Source organism: Aquarana catesbeiana, linkage group LG07 (genome assembly GCF_042186555.1).
Source record: "Aquarana catesbeiana isolate 2022-GZ linkage group LG07, ASM4218655v1, whole genome shotgun sequence".
NCBI lineage: Eukaryota > Metazoa > Chordata > Amphibia > Anura > Ranidae > Aquarana > Aquarana catesbeiana.
In genome coordinates, this window is record NC_133330.1 from 9,288,207 (window position 1) to 9,304,169 (window position 15,963).

Consider the following 15,963-nt stretch of genomic DNA (forward strand, 5'->3'; position numbering starts at 1 on the left):
ATCTCCCCCTTTGTGTTGTAGAAATGACTTTGAGGATAGTCATCTTTTGCCCCCTTGCTGTTTGTGGTGAGTGGTGACATCCCAGCAGAGTGACGATGGACGCCCCATGCTCAGTCACACCGGATCCACATTTCATTCATTCAATTCTCAGTCCAGGGAGCACTGGGTGGGGTGATCCTTCTGGGTGGGGTGATCCCCCTGGGCGGGGTGATCCTTCTGGGCGGGGTGATCTCTCTGGGTGGGGTGATCCTTCTGGGCTGGGTGACCCCTCCCTCCTGACTGGCTCCACCCTCAGCAGACCTCCTATATATGAAGAGGTAGAAGTGCAGCTGATCACAAGTTTGTCTGATAAGGAACCAGAATGGCAGATAAAGTGAGTATGAGCACCGATGGAAGCTGCAAAAGCTGAGAAAAAGGGTTGTGTGGAAGTGGTTGGTTCAGTGGTGCAGTGTGTGGGGTTGCTGGGTGTGGGAAGTGGTGGGAATAATTTTGCTGGGTGTGGGAATTGGTGAGAATAATATTGCTGGGTGTTGATATAGGTTGGTGTAGGTTGCTGGCTGTGGTAGTGGTTAGTATAGTAGAGCTGAGTTAGGGCAGTGGTGCATATAATGTTGTTGGTTGTGGATGGTGGTGAGGACATAGATTGGTTGGGGGTTGCTGGGTGTAGGTCAGAATTTTAGTTCTTGTCCTTCCACTTATTTAGATTATTTAGGGTGTGATGAATACATTTTGATATCCTGGCACAGAGCTGGGTCTGCCTTCCTGGGTATTCTCTTAGTATACGGTATATACTGGGATGGCTCAGACCCTCCCCCCTCCTCCATGCTTGTTCTTAGTATCTCATTGTTTCCATATCTCCCCATCCTTTTTTATTCTTTAATTTATATGTGATTATATTAACCATTTGCTGTGACTTTTTTAAATCGAATGGTCCTATTCTGAGATGTGACATGTCCAGTCCCTCTGGGTTACTCCATTGTGGCAGATCATTACCTCTCTCCATGCAGGATGGAAGGTGGGGGTGGGGAAGGGGGCATACCCCAGACTAACATGCTGACCAGAATTCAATCCATACTGTACACACCAAGTACATAATTATTACTAAACATGAATGCTGGGCAGGCCTTATGCCGGTCAGTAATTGGCACCGTCTGGCTGTCTGTAGATAGGACTATAACTTATATAAAGGTCTGGGCAGCCGACATGCATGACATAGACATTATAAGAGAAAATATATTTATGATTTAATCTGTCATTAATTAGACATGTGGGATGTCTGAGCTCCCTCCCCTCCCCCAAAGGATCTGACAAAGTGCTGCGACCCACAAAAATCCCCAATTTATCCTGAGTAACAGTAACTGCATCCATTAGATGTCTATTATACAGGGTGTAATAGTTCTCTCCTTTTCTCCTATACAGACTATTTGCTATAACTTCAGCCTCAAACCCGGTCACTGCATAGAGGTGAAGGGGTTCATTCCGGAGGGCTGTAAACGGTAAGTCCCGGTTCTAGCCTTGGCTACTTATTACATAATATACGTCTGATCTCTGTATAATACAATTTTTCCAAAAGCAGAAAAGTGTGCTCTGTGTACAATACATCCTACTGTCCCCTCATTGGGAATTTGGGGTGTGTGGTCCCTCAAATAATACCCAACATCAGATTGTTTTGCTCAGAGCAAATTTAGCTCCAACATTTGTGCTTCTACATTGTGACAAAATGTCATCCTGGATATAATGGTTTTGCCTTAACAGCCATCATCTGAAATCTGACAACTGACATACATTGTTGTCTTTCTCTCCTCTTGGACCCCACTAACCTGTGTAGCTGCATTCTCTGTGGAGAAATGAATCCTCAAACTTACAGTATAAAGTACTTTGTCACTATCACATACCTAGTTAGAGGTCGGAATGACAGCAGGGAGTGAAAGGGCACAAAGTAGTAGTGATTTCTCAGCTCCTCCATCTCCCAGCAGTGACTGACCAGCTCAGCTCACCTTCTCAGCTATAACTTGTTCAGCTCCCCTCCTAGTAGTGACTCTTTACCCCAGTTCTTCTCTGCAGTGTAGTGGAGCATCATGGGAAATGTAGTTCCAAAACATCTGGTGTGCCAAGGTTCACCATCACTGCCCTACTCCCTCTCCCAGCAGTGACTCGGCACCTCAGATCACTCTTCTCTCACTAGTAGGATGGGAGAGCAGAGACCAGACTTGAATGACTTCACTGTTTCTCTTGTGAACTTTCAGGATGAATTGTTCCACAGTGGCTGCAGCTACAAATGTCAGTAAGGGATTGCCTTAAAGCTTACTTATGACTTGTTTACAATATAAACATAACGTATGTCCATATGCAGGCTACAGGTTCACTTTAGGTATATTATGATGTGGGGATTTGTATTTCCAGGACCCCATTTGTTTGTGATTTTCAAACAAACTCTTATGTAAGTCTCCAAAAATTAGCTAAAAATGTCTGAGATTTATGAATTAAAAGTTGTAGAAGTACCTCTGATACCCATGGGAGCACCACTGGTGAAGGACTCCAGTACTACATCCAACAAGGTCAGCTGAGCAGAATAATTGCTGTTTCTGTCTTTCTAGGTTTGCCATAAACTTGGGAACAGATGAGAAGAATTTTGTGCTACACTTTAACCCTCGATTTGACTTATTTGATGATAAGAAACAGATAATCCTGAACTCAATGGCGAACAATGTCTTTGGAGCGGAGCTGAAGGACAGCTTCTTCCCCTTCCAGGAGGGGTCAGATACCACGGTATGTCTACACTGGGAGGGGCAGGACAAATGTTGGATGGGGAAATGTAGCATTACGGTTAATTTTGGACACATAATATACTGTATAGTGACAAAAGGTGCAGTAGGCAGCCAGTGATGGGTTTAGGTGAAGGATATATAGGCTTTTCTATGATCACAACTTCAGCTCATTCCATGAAGGTTGAGATCCTCCCACATAGGAAGATCCAATGGATTCCATCATGCTGCCATTTTGTGCTATGATATACCGCCTAGCAAATTGTTGCAATTTTTCAGATCACCGATTGTCAGAATTATTGGCTTGTGAAATGTGTTTGAGATGTTTGTTATGGCAAAAGGATGGAACACGGATCAGAAAATCCCTGACATGGAATGTCCCCTGTAAAGGCTCAATCTGGGGAGTAGTGTGGGGGGGGAGAGGTTGGCCAGGAACTGAAGCTCCATTAGCATCATGCTAGAACGGTTTTGGAGAGACCAATGGGGGAGGAATGCAGGGAAGGGAGCAATGTGATTCACTGGAGAAAGATAGAAAGGGTAAGGTCCAATGTGCGTGGTGGGTGGGAGGATACAAGGCAGTGACCAATGTGGGTCCTGGGGTTAGGATACATGGAAGGGTGTGATTGGGAGAAATATGGGTGAATAACAATGTGTGTGTGTGATTTTTGGGAGGGGGGGTTCAGGGAATGGATATTACCGCTGATAACTCTGTTCCTCTAAATACATCTCTGGGGCAGAATTCTTCAGAAGTAATCAGCCTTAATTCTATATGGGGTAGAATATGAAATAGCTGACCCACAAACGTATTCTCATTTACACCAAGTCAGTCATAGTAGATGGGACCCTTGGTCAAAGATGCATATGTATTGGAGCCATGGCTTGGGCAGTGGCAGATGGGGCCCTTATCAGGACAGATATGTATTGGAGCCCCTGGAAGGGGGAAATGGTTTATTCATATAGAAAAAGGCAGAAGATACTTTGTAGACATGGTTGGTTCACGGTGATCTGCAGATAAGACACAGTATTACTGAAAATACCAACTGAGGGGCATAAATTTCCCATTGTTATGCACACATCAAATGGTAAGCTCAGCCCCTTTTGACATTAAGCCCTGCCCCCTAGGATACACTGTCAAAGGCTAGAGCCTCAGTGCACAGCTGTGTCATGGCACTCCGGCACGGTTTTTGCCTTCAGCATGTAGTGTAGCTGGTATGGCATACAGGAGCCTTTCTCAACATTTTTGCCATAGAGAAACACTTAATTTTCAGGTAAACCCAGGCAGTTGCGGCTGGTGAAGTTTTAGGATGGGGGGGCGCAAGACCCCACCCTTCCTTTTTGACCCCTCCCACTTGGTGAAAATTTGAGTGGTTTCAGCAAAATAGTGGGCGTGGCTCTAAGGTGGTGTGGTTAGCATCTGAGATGAATGAGGGATGGAGGGAGAGAGGGATGGAGGGACAGCAGGCCCAGATCCTACACAACAATAGAAATATGTGTATTCTAGAAAGTTTAACAATCAGCAGATAAAGATATTCCAAACACCTGGTGTTAGCACTTCAATCATCCCGGCACCATGGTTGTTATGGTGTCAGGATAATTGAAGCGCATTAATTTTATTATTACATTGTAATATAAAATGAAATCATTCAACTCACCATAATGCAGAATCAGTGAGAGCCCTGAGCGTGTCACTAGCCACGTCGCCTGCCACCAGATGCCATCAGGTGTCCCCAGCAGAGTCCGTCCTTGCATGCAGCCTGTGTCCCACCAAATGCAGCCTGTGTCCCACCAAATGCAGCCTTGCCTGTGTCCCACCAAATGCAGCCTTGCCTGTGTCCCACCAAATGCAGCCTTGCCTGTGTCCCACCAAATGCAGCCTTGCCTGTGTCCCACCAAATGCAGCCTTGCCTGTGTCCCCCAATGCAGCCTGTGCAGCCCCCCTGTTCTCCGCGGGAGCACAGCGGTAGTGTACTACTTACCTTGTCGTTGTCCTCTCCAGCGGTGTCTTCTTCATACTTCCTGTTTCCTTTCTCCCGGGCGCAATGGGAGAATGAGAACAGGAAGTGACATCAAACTGAGATGTCAATCAAACCGCCCGGCCGTAGTAACATATACTACGATCGCCGGGCGGAAGATAATTGGCACTTCGGAAAGCGCCGCAAGGCGGGCTCAATGCCCACAAATGCAGCGCCACGTCTGCAATCCCTTGATTGCATAGACGTGGCACTTCCCCTTAGTGCAATGTGTCCGGCGTCACACTGTGTCCGGCGTCCACACACAGTGCACTTAACGACCTTTTTATTGTGTTTTTTCTTGTTTGTTTTTTTAAAGGGCCAGTATTACTTTTTTTTTTTTTTTTTTTACTTTTTTTTGTTTGGGACTGCCTGGAGGGGGGGTGGCACCCATGCGCCCCCTATGGATGGGCCGCCACTGAACCCAGGACTTTGTTTTCTGCTGGAACGGAGTTCCACCACCTCTGGCAGCCCTGTCCTCTACCTCTTGACAGTAACACAGAAAAGTAAAGGAATCACTTCCTCCACCAGCTTCTATGTAGTAATGTTGGCACTGCATCCAGGGCACATGATGCTGGATGTTTACAGATGTCCCGGGTCTGGACGCTGCAATCGCCCACATTATTTGTAAATGTAGGGCTTGGGGAGGCGGCTTCTTTCTCCACCTGCCGCCTGTTACAACTGTGTGTAGCACAGAGCGGAGAGAAGTGCTGGGAAACTCCTCCTCTGCTCTGTGCTACATTGCTAATAGGCAGAGCTGCAGGAACGTCACTGTGTTGGGACAAAAGCCTGGGCACAACTATCAGAGCCATGATGGCTGCAATCTGCAAGAGGTGACAAAGAGCTGTGGGGGAGGAGGGCAATCTGAACAGGTGAGAGAGCTTTTTGTGTGGGGGTGGGAGGATTTGTGAGAAAGCTGGAAGGAGGGATCTGTGAAAAAAGTGAGAGGCCTGGGGGGAGGGTAGGTGTTTGTGAAAGGAGAAGAGAGCTGGGGGAGGGGGGATCTGTAAAAAAGGTGAGAGATTTGTGCAAAGGGGAGAGCTGGAAAAGGGGGGCCTTGTGCAGAGGTTATAGCAGGGAAGGGGGTTTGCCAGGCCCGGACTGGCCATAGGGCACACCGGGCATGTGCCCGGTGGGCCGGGGGCTGCATGTCACATCTCGGCTGCTAGAGCCGGCCGTGCTCATCTGCCACCGGCCTATCTGCAGCCAGCTCCGCGGAGGTGGCCGCATATCTTTCTGCCAGAGTCCCGGGTCCCCACTCTCAAGGCAGCTGGGCTGCTCTTTGTGCCAGTGTTCCAGTCCAGAACACCGGCGCCGGTCACCATGGCTGGCTCCCCGGCCGTCCGGCCTGCCTTCTAATCAGTTCTGGACAGAGGAAATGAAGGTCCGGTCATGTGACTGTGAAGGGGGAGGAGCTGGAGGAGACCCCCACTGCCTGGTGTCGTAAAAGAGCCTGGACTGCTAGAAAGGTAAGTGACACTATGCCTGCCTGACATTTTTTTTGTTTGTTTTCTATACTGCCTGCCAATGTTTTAAACCTATCATGATGAAAGCATGCTTTGGTCAGTCTCTCTTAGAGACCCCTTTCACACTGGAGCGGTGCGGGCCTTAGTGGTAAAGCGCCGCTAGTTTTAGCGACACTTTACTGCTGTTACCAGAAGGGTTTAAAAGCGCCCACTTAGCGCTGCTTTCAAAGCGCTTTGAAAGCAGTACCCATTCAATTTAATGGGCAGGGTTGGTGGAGGAGCGCTGTATACACCGCTCCCGCACCACCCCTAAGATGCTGCTTGCAGGACTTTTTTTTCCTGTCCTGCAATGTGAAAGCACAGAAGAGGCAGTTTACAGGCGCTATTTTTAGTGCAAAAAAAGTCTGTAAAGCGCCTCAGTGTAAAAGGGGGTCTTACACAATGTAAGACCTGATGATGCTGAACAAAGGTAGAAGGATCCCCTTCAAACCTAGACCACCCCACGGTAGCAGTAAAGCGGCACTCATTTTAGTGACACTTTACCGGCGCTGCAGCGCCACTTTGCGGATGGTAGTGGGGTGCTTTTAACCTCAAAGAAGGGGTTAAAAGCGCCCTAAAAGCGGCGCTGCCGAGTTGCTTTGCAGGCACTTCGGCAGCCCTGCCATTCATTTCAATAGGCAGGGCACTTTGGGAGGGGTGTATTCACCCAAACCACCCCAAAAATGCTGCTAGCAGGACTTTTTTCCGTCCCACAAGCACACCTCTCCAGTGTGGAAGCACTCAGACTTTCACACTGGGGAGGCTCGAGAGGCGCTTTCCATCCACTATTTTTAGCGCTAAAACGCCTGAAAAGTGCCTCAGCGTGAAAGGGGTGAAAGTGATGCCATCAGGCATTGTAAAAGAGAGAGGGACAGTTCTTGTGCCCAAAAGGTGTCCTGAATTGAGCCCACATTCACACCGGGCTGACATGTCAAATTGCATGCCAAATCAGCGGCTATTGCCGGCAATAGTATCGTCCGCATCAGTGCGACCCCCACACCGATTCTCAGAAGTACTTCCTGTACAACTTTTGCCATCTTCGGGGCAATTTGAATAGAAATCTGTGCAGGAACCCCCACAGATGTCTGTCAAATCGCCCCTGAAATCGGACTGCATTGCCGGTTTGAAATTGTGCAAGTTAAGCTGAAATCGCACAATTTCAAACCGGCAATGCAGTCTAACTTCGGGACACCTTTTGTGTGTGTGTGTATGTATGTATGTATAGATAGATAGATAGATAGATAGATAGATAGATAGATAGATAGATAGATAGATAGATAGATAGATATTACAAGGGAGGTTGTTCATGCCTTGTAATAGCAATAAAGTTGATAAAAAAAATGTAAAAAGGTGCAGCGTTGAAAAAAAAAATAAATAGAAAAAAATGCAAAATTAAAAAAAAAGTTAAATTCCCCGATGCTCACGTTTAAACGCACATGTATGTCTTCCATGCATATATAAACGCCGATCGCACCACACATGTGAGGTATCGCCACAAACATAGTGAGAGAAATAATTCCAGCACCAGACCTCCTGTGTAACTCTAAACTGGTAACTTGTAAAGACTTTAAAAGCGTCGCCTATGGAGATTTTTAGGTACTGTAATTTTGGCCCAGTTCCATGGGCGGACACAATTTGAAAGTGTAACATGTTTGGTATCTATTTACTCAGCGAAACATTATCTTTTATAAGTTACCAAACAATTGGGTATTATATTGTGCCTTTGTGGATTAAAAACCATGAAAGCATATTTTTTCCAAAAGATTTGCATTTGAAAAAACGCTGCACAAATATCGTCTGACATACATATATGCAACACCCACTATTTTATTGTCTGGGGTCTCTGAAAAAAAAAAGATATAATGTTTGGAGGTTCCAAGTTGTTTTCTAGCAAAAAAATTGTATTTTTTTTTTTTTACACGTAGGGGAGGAATGCCAGAATTGGCTTAGACTGGAAATTGACAATTTGGCATTAGGAGAGTGTTTACCTGACCAAGCTGTTGCTGGCCTTTCATTGTCCCGTCATAAGCTGGGAGAATTGAGGTGACCATGATGTTGTGTTTAACGACAGCAGAGAAAGGTCAGGCTGACTGTGCTATATGGTAGGGCTGTGTAAATCACAGGAGTGCATGGATACAAATTCAAATCCTTTGCAACAAAAATCAGGTCCTTTTTATACAGTAGATAGATAGATCTATTCCATATCCGTCATCAACCGCCCCCCCCCGCAAACACTGCCCCCCCCCCACCCGGGATGCTCAGTCTAAAATGCCCCGGCCTATTTTTTGTCCCAGTCCAGGCCTGGGGTTTGCAGATTGTGCGGAGCTGAAAGCTGTGAGAATAAGCTGTAGATGAGGGTACTGAGGTGAGTTGTGGACTGGGGGTGTAATCTGTGGGGGGGGGGTGGTGGTGCAGAGGTGAGTTGTGGACTGCACATTACACTCTATATTACATATTCCTGACCACTGCACTCTGTACACAGGGCTATATGTTGAATATAGAGTTCAGCAGTCAGGAGTATGTAAGGTACAACCATAGGCGTGCGCACAGGGTGTGCCAGGTGTGCCTGGGCACACCCTAATCACCACGTATGCTGCATATTCTCCCTGTTTAGACCCCTGATATTTCACCAAACCCCCCTAATGGGGCTCCTAAAGAAATGATCAAAAAAATCATTAAAAAATAAAATTGTAAAAAATAAAATAATGAAAACTACTGACTCCAAACTCTGCTCTACTGACACCGTCCACTGCTCTACTGACACCATCCACTGCTCTACTGACACCGTCCTCTGCTCTACTGACACCGTCCTCAGCTCTACTGACACCGTCCTCAGCTCTACTGACACCGTCCTCAGCTCTACTGACACCGTTCACTGCTCTACTGACACCGTCCTCTGCTCTACTGACACCGTCCACTGCTCTACTGACACCGTCCACTGCTCTACTGACACCGTCCTCTGCTCTACTGACACCGTCCTCAGCTCTACTGACACCGTTCACTGCTCTACTGACACCGTTCACTGCTCTACTGACACCGTCCACTGCTCTACTGACACCGTCCACTGCTCTACTGACACCGTCCACTGCCCTACTGACACCGTCCACTGCTCTACTGACACCGTTCACTGCTCTACTGACACCGTCCTCTGCTCTACTGACACCGTCCACTGCCCTACTGACACCGTCCACTGCTCTACTGACACCGTCCACTGCTCTACTGACAACGTCCACTGCTCTACTGACCCCGTCCACTGCCCTACTGACACCGTCCACTGCTCTACTGACACCGTCCACTGCTCTACTGACCCCGTTCACTGCTCTACTGACACCATCCACTGCTCTACTGACCCCGTCCACTGCTCTACTGACACCATCCACTGCTCTAGTGACCCCATCCTCTGCTCTAGTGACCCCGTCCACTGCTCTACTGACCCCGTCCACTGCCCTACTGACACCGTCCACTGCTCTACTGACACCGTCCACTGCTCTACTGACACCATCCACTGCTCTACTGACCCCGTCCACTGCCCTACTGACACCGTCCACTGCTCTACTGACCCCGTTCACTGCTCTACTGACACCGTCCACTGCCCTACTGACACCATCCACTGCTCTACTGACCCCGTCCACTGCCCTACTGACACCGTCCACTGCTCTACTGACACCGTCCACTGCTCTACTGACACCATCCACTGCTCTACTGACCCCGTCCACTGCCCTACTGACACCGTCCTCTGCTCTACTGACACCGTCCACTGCTCTACTGACACCGTCCACTGCTCTACTGACACCGTCCTCTGCTCTACTGACACTGGCAGTATATATACACATGCACACGCTAATGTGTTTGAGCTTTGCGGTGCACACCCTAATGCAATAGGTTGCGCACACCTATGAGTACAACACAACTGACAGAGTGCAGTGGTCAGAAGTATGTAACAGCCTAGTATAAAGAGAACAGGGGTCATGATTATATAATGTATAGCACAGTATACAGGGGTAGTGGTTAGGAGAGTGTATAACTTGCCTCAGATTATGTATGTACAGTGTCCATTACATACTCCTGATCATAGTCTCTATGCTGTGCTTTATGGTACATACTGTACCTTTTCATGTTGTGTACTGTACATGTTTATGGCTACTGCACTCTGTATGATATGCACTTCTCTGCACTGCACAATACATACTCCTGAGTCCTGTACTCTGTGTGTTTCACTTTTCTGAACCTTGCGCCTTCTGCGATACACATTTCTGAGTCTCGATCACACCCACTATTTGCCAAAGGCTTAATTTTCACCTCTAAAGAAAGTGTGGCTGGGGTTGTGGTTGTCGTGTTGGCTAGGGAGGGTGAGTTCCAGCACCTATTCATCTATTCCCCCCCCTTTTTTTTTTTCCCTTTCCATTAAAGGGGTTGTAAAGGTAACTATATTTTTATATATAGAAGCACTTCCAAACAAAAATGAAGGAAAAGGTAAGTGAACACACAGTACACTACCTTAAAGGAACAGGATTAAAAAAAACTAACCTTTAGTATCACTTTAACTGTTTTCTGCAAAACGTAAGACAAGCTACATGCATCTATCTTATGGAAAGATTTTTGTTGAAATGAATGGTTTGGCGGTAGTCTGTGTCTCTATGGCCATCATTTATTGACTTTTTATAGTCCACAAGCTGACACTGTGCCTTTTCTTGTAGGTTTGCTTCCACTTTGAGCAAGACAAGATCATCATATATTTGCCTACCGGAAATCCTCTCTCCTTTCCAGTCCGTTTTCCCGTAGAGGTGATCTCGTACTTGTCCTTGGTGGATCTCCAGCTCAAGTCCATCACACTAAAATGAAGAATCCTAAAATAGAGGAGCCGCCTGTCCCACGTGTCCATATCCAGGATCTGTGAAATGACCATAGTGGATGAAGAGGAGAAAATTCTTGTATCCTGTTTTGTAACCCCCCCCCAATCTGCATCCTTGCTGCTCATGTAGACATATATTGTGCTCTGCTCAGTTCATTTACTAGAAATTAATTTCAACCACATTTCAAATAAAATCCAATGAGCTCTATTGTGTCTGATCAAACCATTTAATTTGGCATTAAGCTGACTTTGGGTGGATTGCTGTAGTCGCTCACAAAGCACTGCCTGCTGCATAGCGCCCTCCTGCTGGAGGTTTGTTGCATTACTTTTAACAAGCACACCGCAACCAACAGAGGGTGCTAATGTTATATTCTGCCTGCGTAGTCTTGGATTTCCATTAAAACCGTAAACCTTTTCTGATCTTGTCCTTCTAGGCCCTACAGGGCGGAGGAAAAACGCATTTTCAATCATGTATACAGGGGCTGAATGTTTTCTCCCCTTATGCCCCGTACACACGGTCGGATTTTCCGACGGAAAATGTGTGATAGGACCTTGTTGTTGGAAATTCCGACCGTGTGTGGGCTCCATCACACATTTTCCATCGGAATTTACGACACACAAAGTTTGAGAGCAGGCTATAAAATTTTCCGACAACAAAATCCGTTGTCGGAAATTCCAATCGTGTGTACACAAATCCGACGCACAAAGTGCCACGCATGCTCAGAATGAATGCCCGACCGTGTGTATGCAAGACAAGTTTGAGCCAACATCCGTCGGAAAAAATCCATGGATTTTGTTGTCGGAATGTCCGATCAATGTCCGACCGTGTGTACGGGGCATAAGAGTCTGACGGTGGAGGCCATCACCACTGCCTATAATAATAAAAATGATAAATCTATCCCCTCTTTTGTAGACGCTATAACTTTTGCGCAAACCAATCAATATACGCTTACTGGGGTTTTTTTTTACCAAAAATATGTAGAAGAATACATATCGGCCTAAACTGAGGAAAAAATTTGTTTAAAAAAAAAAATAAAACATGGGATATATTTATTATGGCATTGTGGCTCCCACTTCCTCCAGGTACAGGGGGTCGCTATGGGCACATGTTGTGCACCCTCCTATGCGAACCTGTATCTGGGGGGGTGGGAGTGGGACCTATTTGCCAATGATAGACACTCAAATCTTTTTGCCTATGTGCTGCGGTGGTTCTGCTACATAGATGATAGATCTTGTTACTATGGGCGGGACCACCAGCAGCACTAGAGGAACTTATGGTCGTTCTAAGTCAGAATGACTACAACCTGAAATTCACCATGCAGTTCAGCCCTTCTACAATTACATATCTAGACATTACTATCAAAATTAATCAGGAGGGCCAAATAAATACATCACTGTTTCGAAAACCCACAGCGGGGAACACAATACTACACGCGCGGAGTGCGCACCCACGCCCTCTAGTCCAGAGTATTCCGTTTAGTCAGTACATACGTTTAAAATGCAACTGCTCAATGGATGCTGACTTCAAATATGAAGCAGACCTTCTTTATCAGCGTCTCTTAGCGAGAGGATACACCAAAACCACTCTCAAAAAAGCTTTTAAAAAAGCTATAACCAAACCGAGAAGCGCCCTGCTTTTTCCGGAACCAAAACAAACTAATTCAGAGGTAGTTAGGCTCATCACAACCTATTCTGACCAACATCAAACCATACGTTCAACTATCCAAAAACATTGGCACATTCTAACTACTGATCCCACCATCAGTAAGTATATAGGATCCCGCCCCGAGATTACTTTTCGGCGAGCAAGATCCATAAAGGACCCTCTAGTACGAAGTCACTATTGCAAAGCCACTGATGCAACAGAATCCCCTGTGGGCTTCTTTAAATGTGGCAAATGCGACTTTTGCGATTTGCTACTGGCAGGACCTTCGGTTCCTCTCCCAAATGGACACACACACGTCCTACGGCACCACATCACATGTCAAACTCAAGGAGTTATTTACATCATCTCATGTGGAGCCTTCTATGTGGGCAAAACCATTAGGCCCTTCTGGAGAAGAATTAAAGACCACGTATACTATGCTACAAATGGTCTTTTAAACACCACAATGGGTTATCACATAGCCTTCAAGCATATGTATGACCCCGTGATGTTTAAATTTGCAGCTCTTGACATTGTCTACGCCAGTGTTTCTCAACTCCAGTCCTCAAGGCGCCCCAACAGGTCATGTTTTCAGGCTTCCCATTATTTTGCTCAGGTGATGTAATCAGTTTCACTGCCTTAGTAATTACCACAGCTATTTCATTTGAGGGAAATCCTGAAAACATGACCTGTTGGGGCGCCTTGAGGACTGGAGTTGAGAAACCCTGGTCTACGCAGACCCCCGTGGGGGCGATTTTGATAAAAAAGTACTCCAGCGTGAAACGCAATGGATACATAAGTTACGAGCCACGGTCTATCCAGGCTTGAATGACAAGATCAGTTTCAAACCCTTTCTCTAATACGGTCATCCTATGTTGTACCATGCGATTTGCTTCACTTGCAGCTCTTGTGTATCCCTCCTCAATTGCTTCCGTATTTCCCACCCATCCCCCCCCCTTTTCCCCTTTCTGTTCCTTTTAGATAAGGTAACATATGTTAAACAGACTTAGTCCGTATTTGTATCATTTGTAAGATTTGGTAGATGATTTGAATGGAGATTTCGACATATATACCGATATAATGTCATGTACGCATAATGAGCATTAATCATAAACTGAATGTGATTTGGAGAATTCACGCATGGTCTACACATTGTTCTAATATATATGTGTATCATTTTGTTTATATACTGTGTTATATGCATCTTTGTTCTGTTTTTATGATGTATCATGCGCTGGCCACCTGTGAGCGATATTGATGGAATATCTGAAGCTGAGTACCTGCTGTTCATCTACTTTCAAGTATGCAGCTCCTCAGATATGTATGTCTGGGGCAGCATACTGATCACGGTATTTTTTAAAGAGATTTTTTACTGTCTAGCACCTGCTGACCTTTGCTAATTATAGCTGAGACAACAGTGATTGCGCGGAGATTCATGCGTTTTCTAGATAGCGATGGTGTAGCATACTGATCACGGTATATTTTTAAAGAGATTTTTTTTACTGTTTAGCACCTGCTGACCTTTGCCAATCATAGCTGAGACAACAATGATTGCGCAGAGTTCTGGAGGTTCATGCGTTTTCTAGATAGCGATGTCACTGCAACACTGGCAATCCGCCTATTTCGATATAGATCGAAAGTCTATTAATGGACAGAGGCACTATACTACAATGCCCACACTAAGAGCCGGCGTATGTGCGAGGTCTTCTCGCTCGGACGCTGTACTTGTTCAGCTCTCTTCACAGATAGAATTGATTGATTTTATTTATTTATTTATTTATTTATTTATTTATTTAGGGATATCTTCCTGCACATGTGCAGAAAGCTCTGTTGCTGTTGGCCTACAATCCCCATAATTCAATCTGCTATCCTGGAACCACATGATGCGAGTTCTCAGGATCAGCTGTGACTGATCAAGGATATAAATATCTGTCAGCTGCTGCTGGTCCTGTGTGCTGTGTATTGCTGTCTCCCAGGGGCACGCTGCAGTATTTGTATCTTGAATGTAAGTACTTAGCTATATACTATCACTTGGCCCTTGCTGCATCAAACGCCCTATATGCTATCACCATTGCTGCAGTAAAAATTTTTTTTTTTTTACGTGAGATTATTATATTTAGCTTAATCTGTCATTATATGCTTATAGATGCAGCGATGGGATTGTATTGAGCCTTCAGCATTGCTGATACTAAATCCAGGATCTAAGTGGTGCATCCGGTGTTGGCCCTCCTCCCTTTAATGGCTGCTCCCTTAATTAGGAATATTGTTTACATGCCCCATGCTGAGATATTTAGCTATATCTAATATAGTAAGTCTCATTCTTTAACAAACCTATAAGGTTTTCTCTGCCCAAATGCATATTCTCGCTGATTGACCCTGGCTGCATTTGCTTTAATTTCAGCTTTCTTACTGCTGAATGAACTTTCTCATGCTACCGTGACTTGCATCATTTTGCATTCCAATTTAAGGTACCGGCTTGGTGTTCTTTCCTATGCTTGCAGTTGCTTAGCGCATGATTTTTATCATTAACAGTTTGTTTATGTGTTAGTTGTGTGTGTCTAATGACATTATATCTCATTCTAGATAGAGAGACATATTTCCTTCTCTGTCTCATCTGTGAACCTTGGCTGTGTCCTGAGGAAGCCTAACGGTGAAACGCGTAGACATACAAGGGCTCACTGCACAATAATCATAGATGCTATATGTTACAATTGTCATTGTTTTTTAGATATTGTATTTTTCAATAAATTTATATTTTTTATACTGCTATATCTTCTCCACTGGTTCTTAGCCTAAAAAGTCAGCCTCCCTGGTAATACTCAGTACTACCTTATTTTGTATCCTCAATGATTTATGGACGTGGCTTATTTTTGGTGCACTTCCCTCTTCTTTTTTTTTTTTTTTTTTTTTTTTTTTTTTGTGGCAAAAAGTCATAAATATATATATTTTTTTTTTTCAAAATTGTCGCTCTTTTTTTTGTTTATAGCGCAAAAAATAAAAACCGCAGAGGTGATCAAATACCACCAAAAGAGAGCTCTATTTGTGGGGGGAAAAAACGATCACCATTCAATTTGGGTACAGTGTTGTATGACCGTGCAATGATCATTCATTCAAAATGTGACAGCGCTGAAAGCTGAAAATTGGCCTGGGCAGGAAGGGGGTATAAATGCCCGGTATTGAAGTGGTT

General features: G+C 45.3%; 1 protein-coding gene across 1 annotated transcript; it reads left to right on the forward strand.

The window, feature by feature from the left end:
• The first annotated feature begins 361 nt into the window (after positions 1-361).
• LOC141102492 (galectin-1-like) lies at positions 362-11,226 on the forward strand. The gene is made up of 4 exons (XM_073591432.1): positions 362-373; positions 1,420-1,496; positions 2,598-2,769; positions 10,977-11,226. The coding sequence occupies exons 1-4, from the start codon at positions 362-364 to the stop codon at positions 11,118-11,120; spliced, it is 405 nt and encodes a 134-aa protein (XP_073447533.1). The 3' UTR covers positions 11,121-11,226.
• Positions 11,227-15,963: the final 4,737 nt, after the last annotated feature.

Bases quoted from the DNA above. Each gene is read 5' to 3' on its own strand.
- LOC141102492 (XM_073591432.1), top strand. The intron at 1,497-2,597 runs GTAAGTCCCGGT...CTGTCTTTCTAG, and splicing joins ATTCCGGAGGGCTGTAAACG to GTTTGCCATAAACTTGGGAA. The intron at 2,770-10,976 runs GTATGTCTACAC...CTTTTCTTGTAG, and splicing joins AGGAGGGGTCAGATACCACG to GTTTGCTTCCACTTTGAGCA.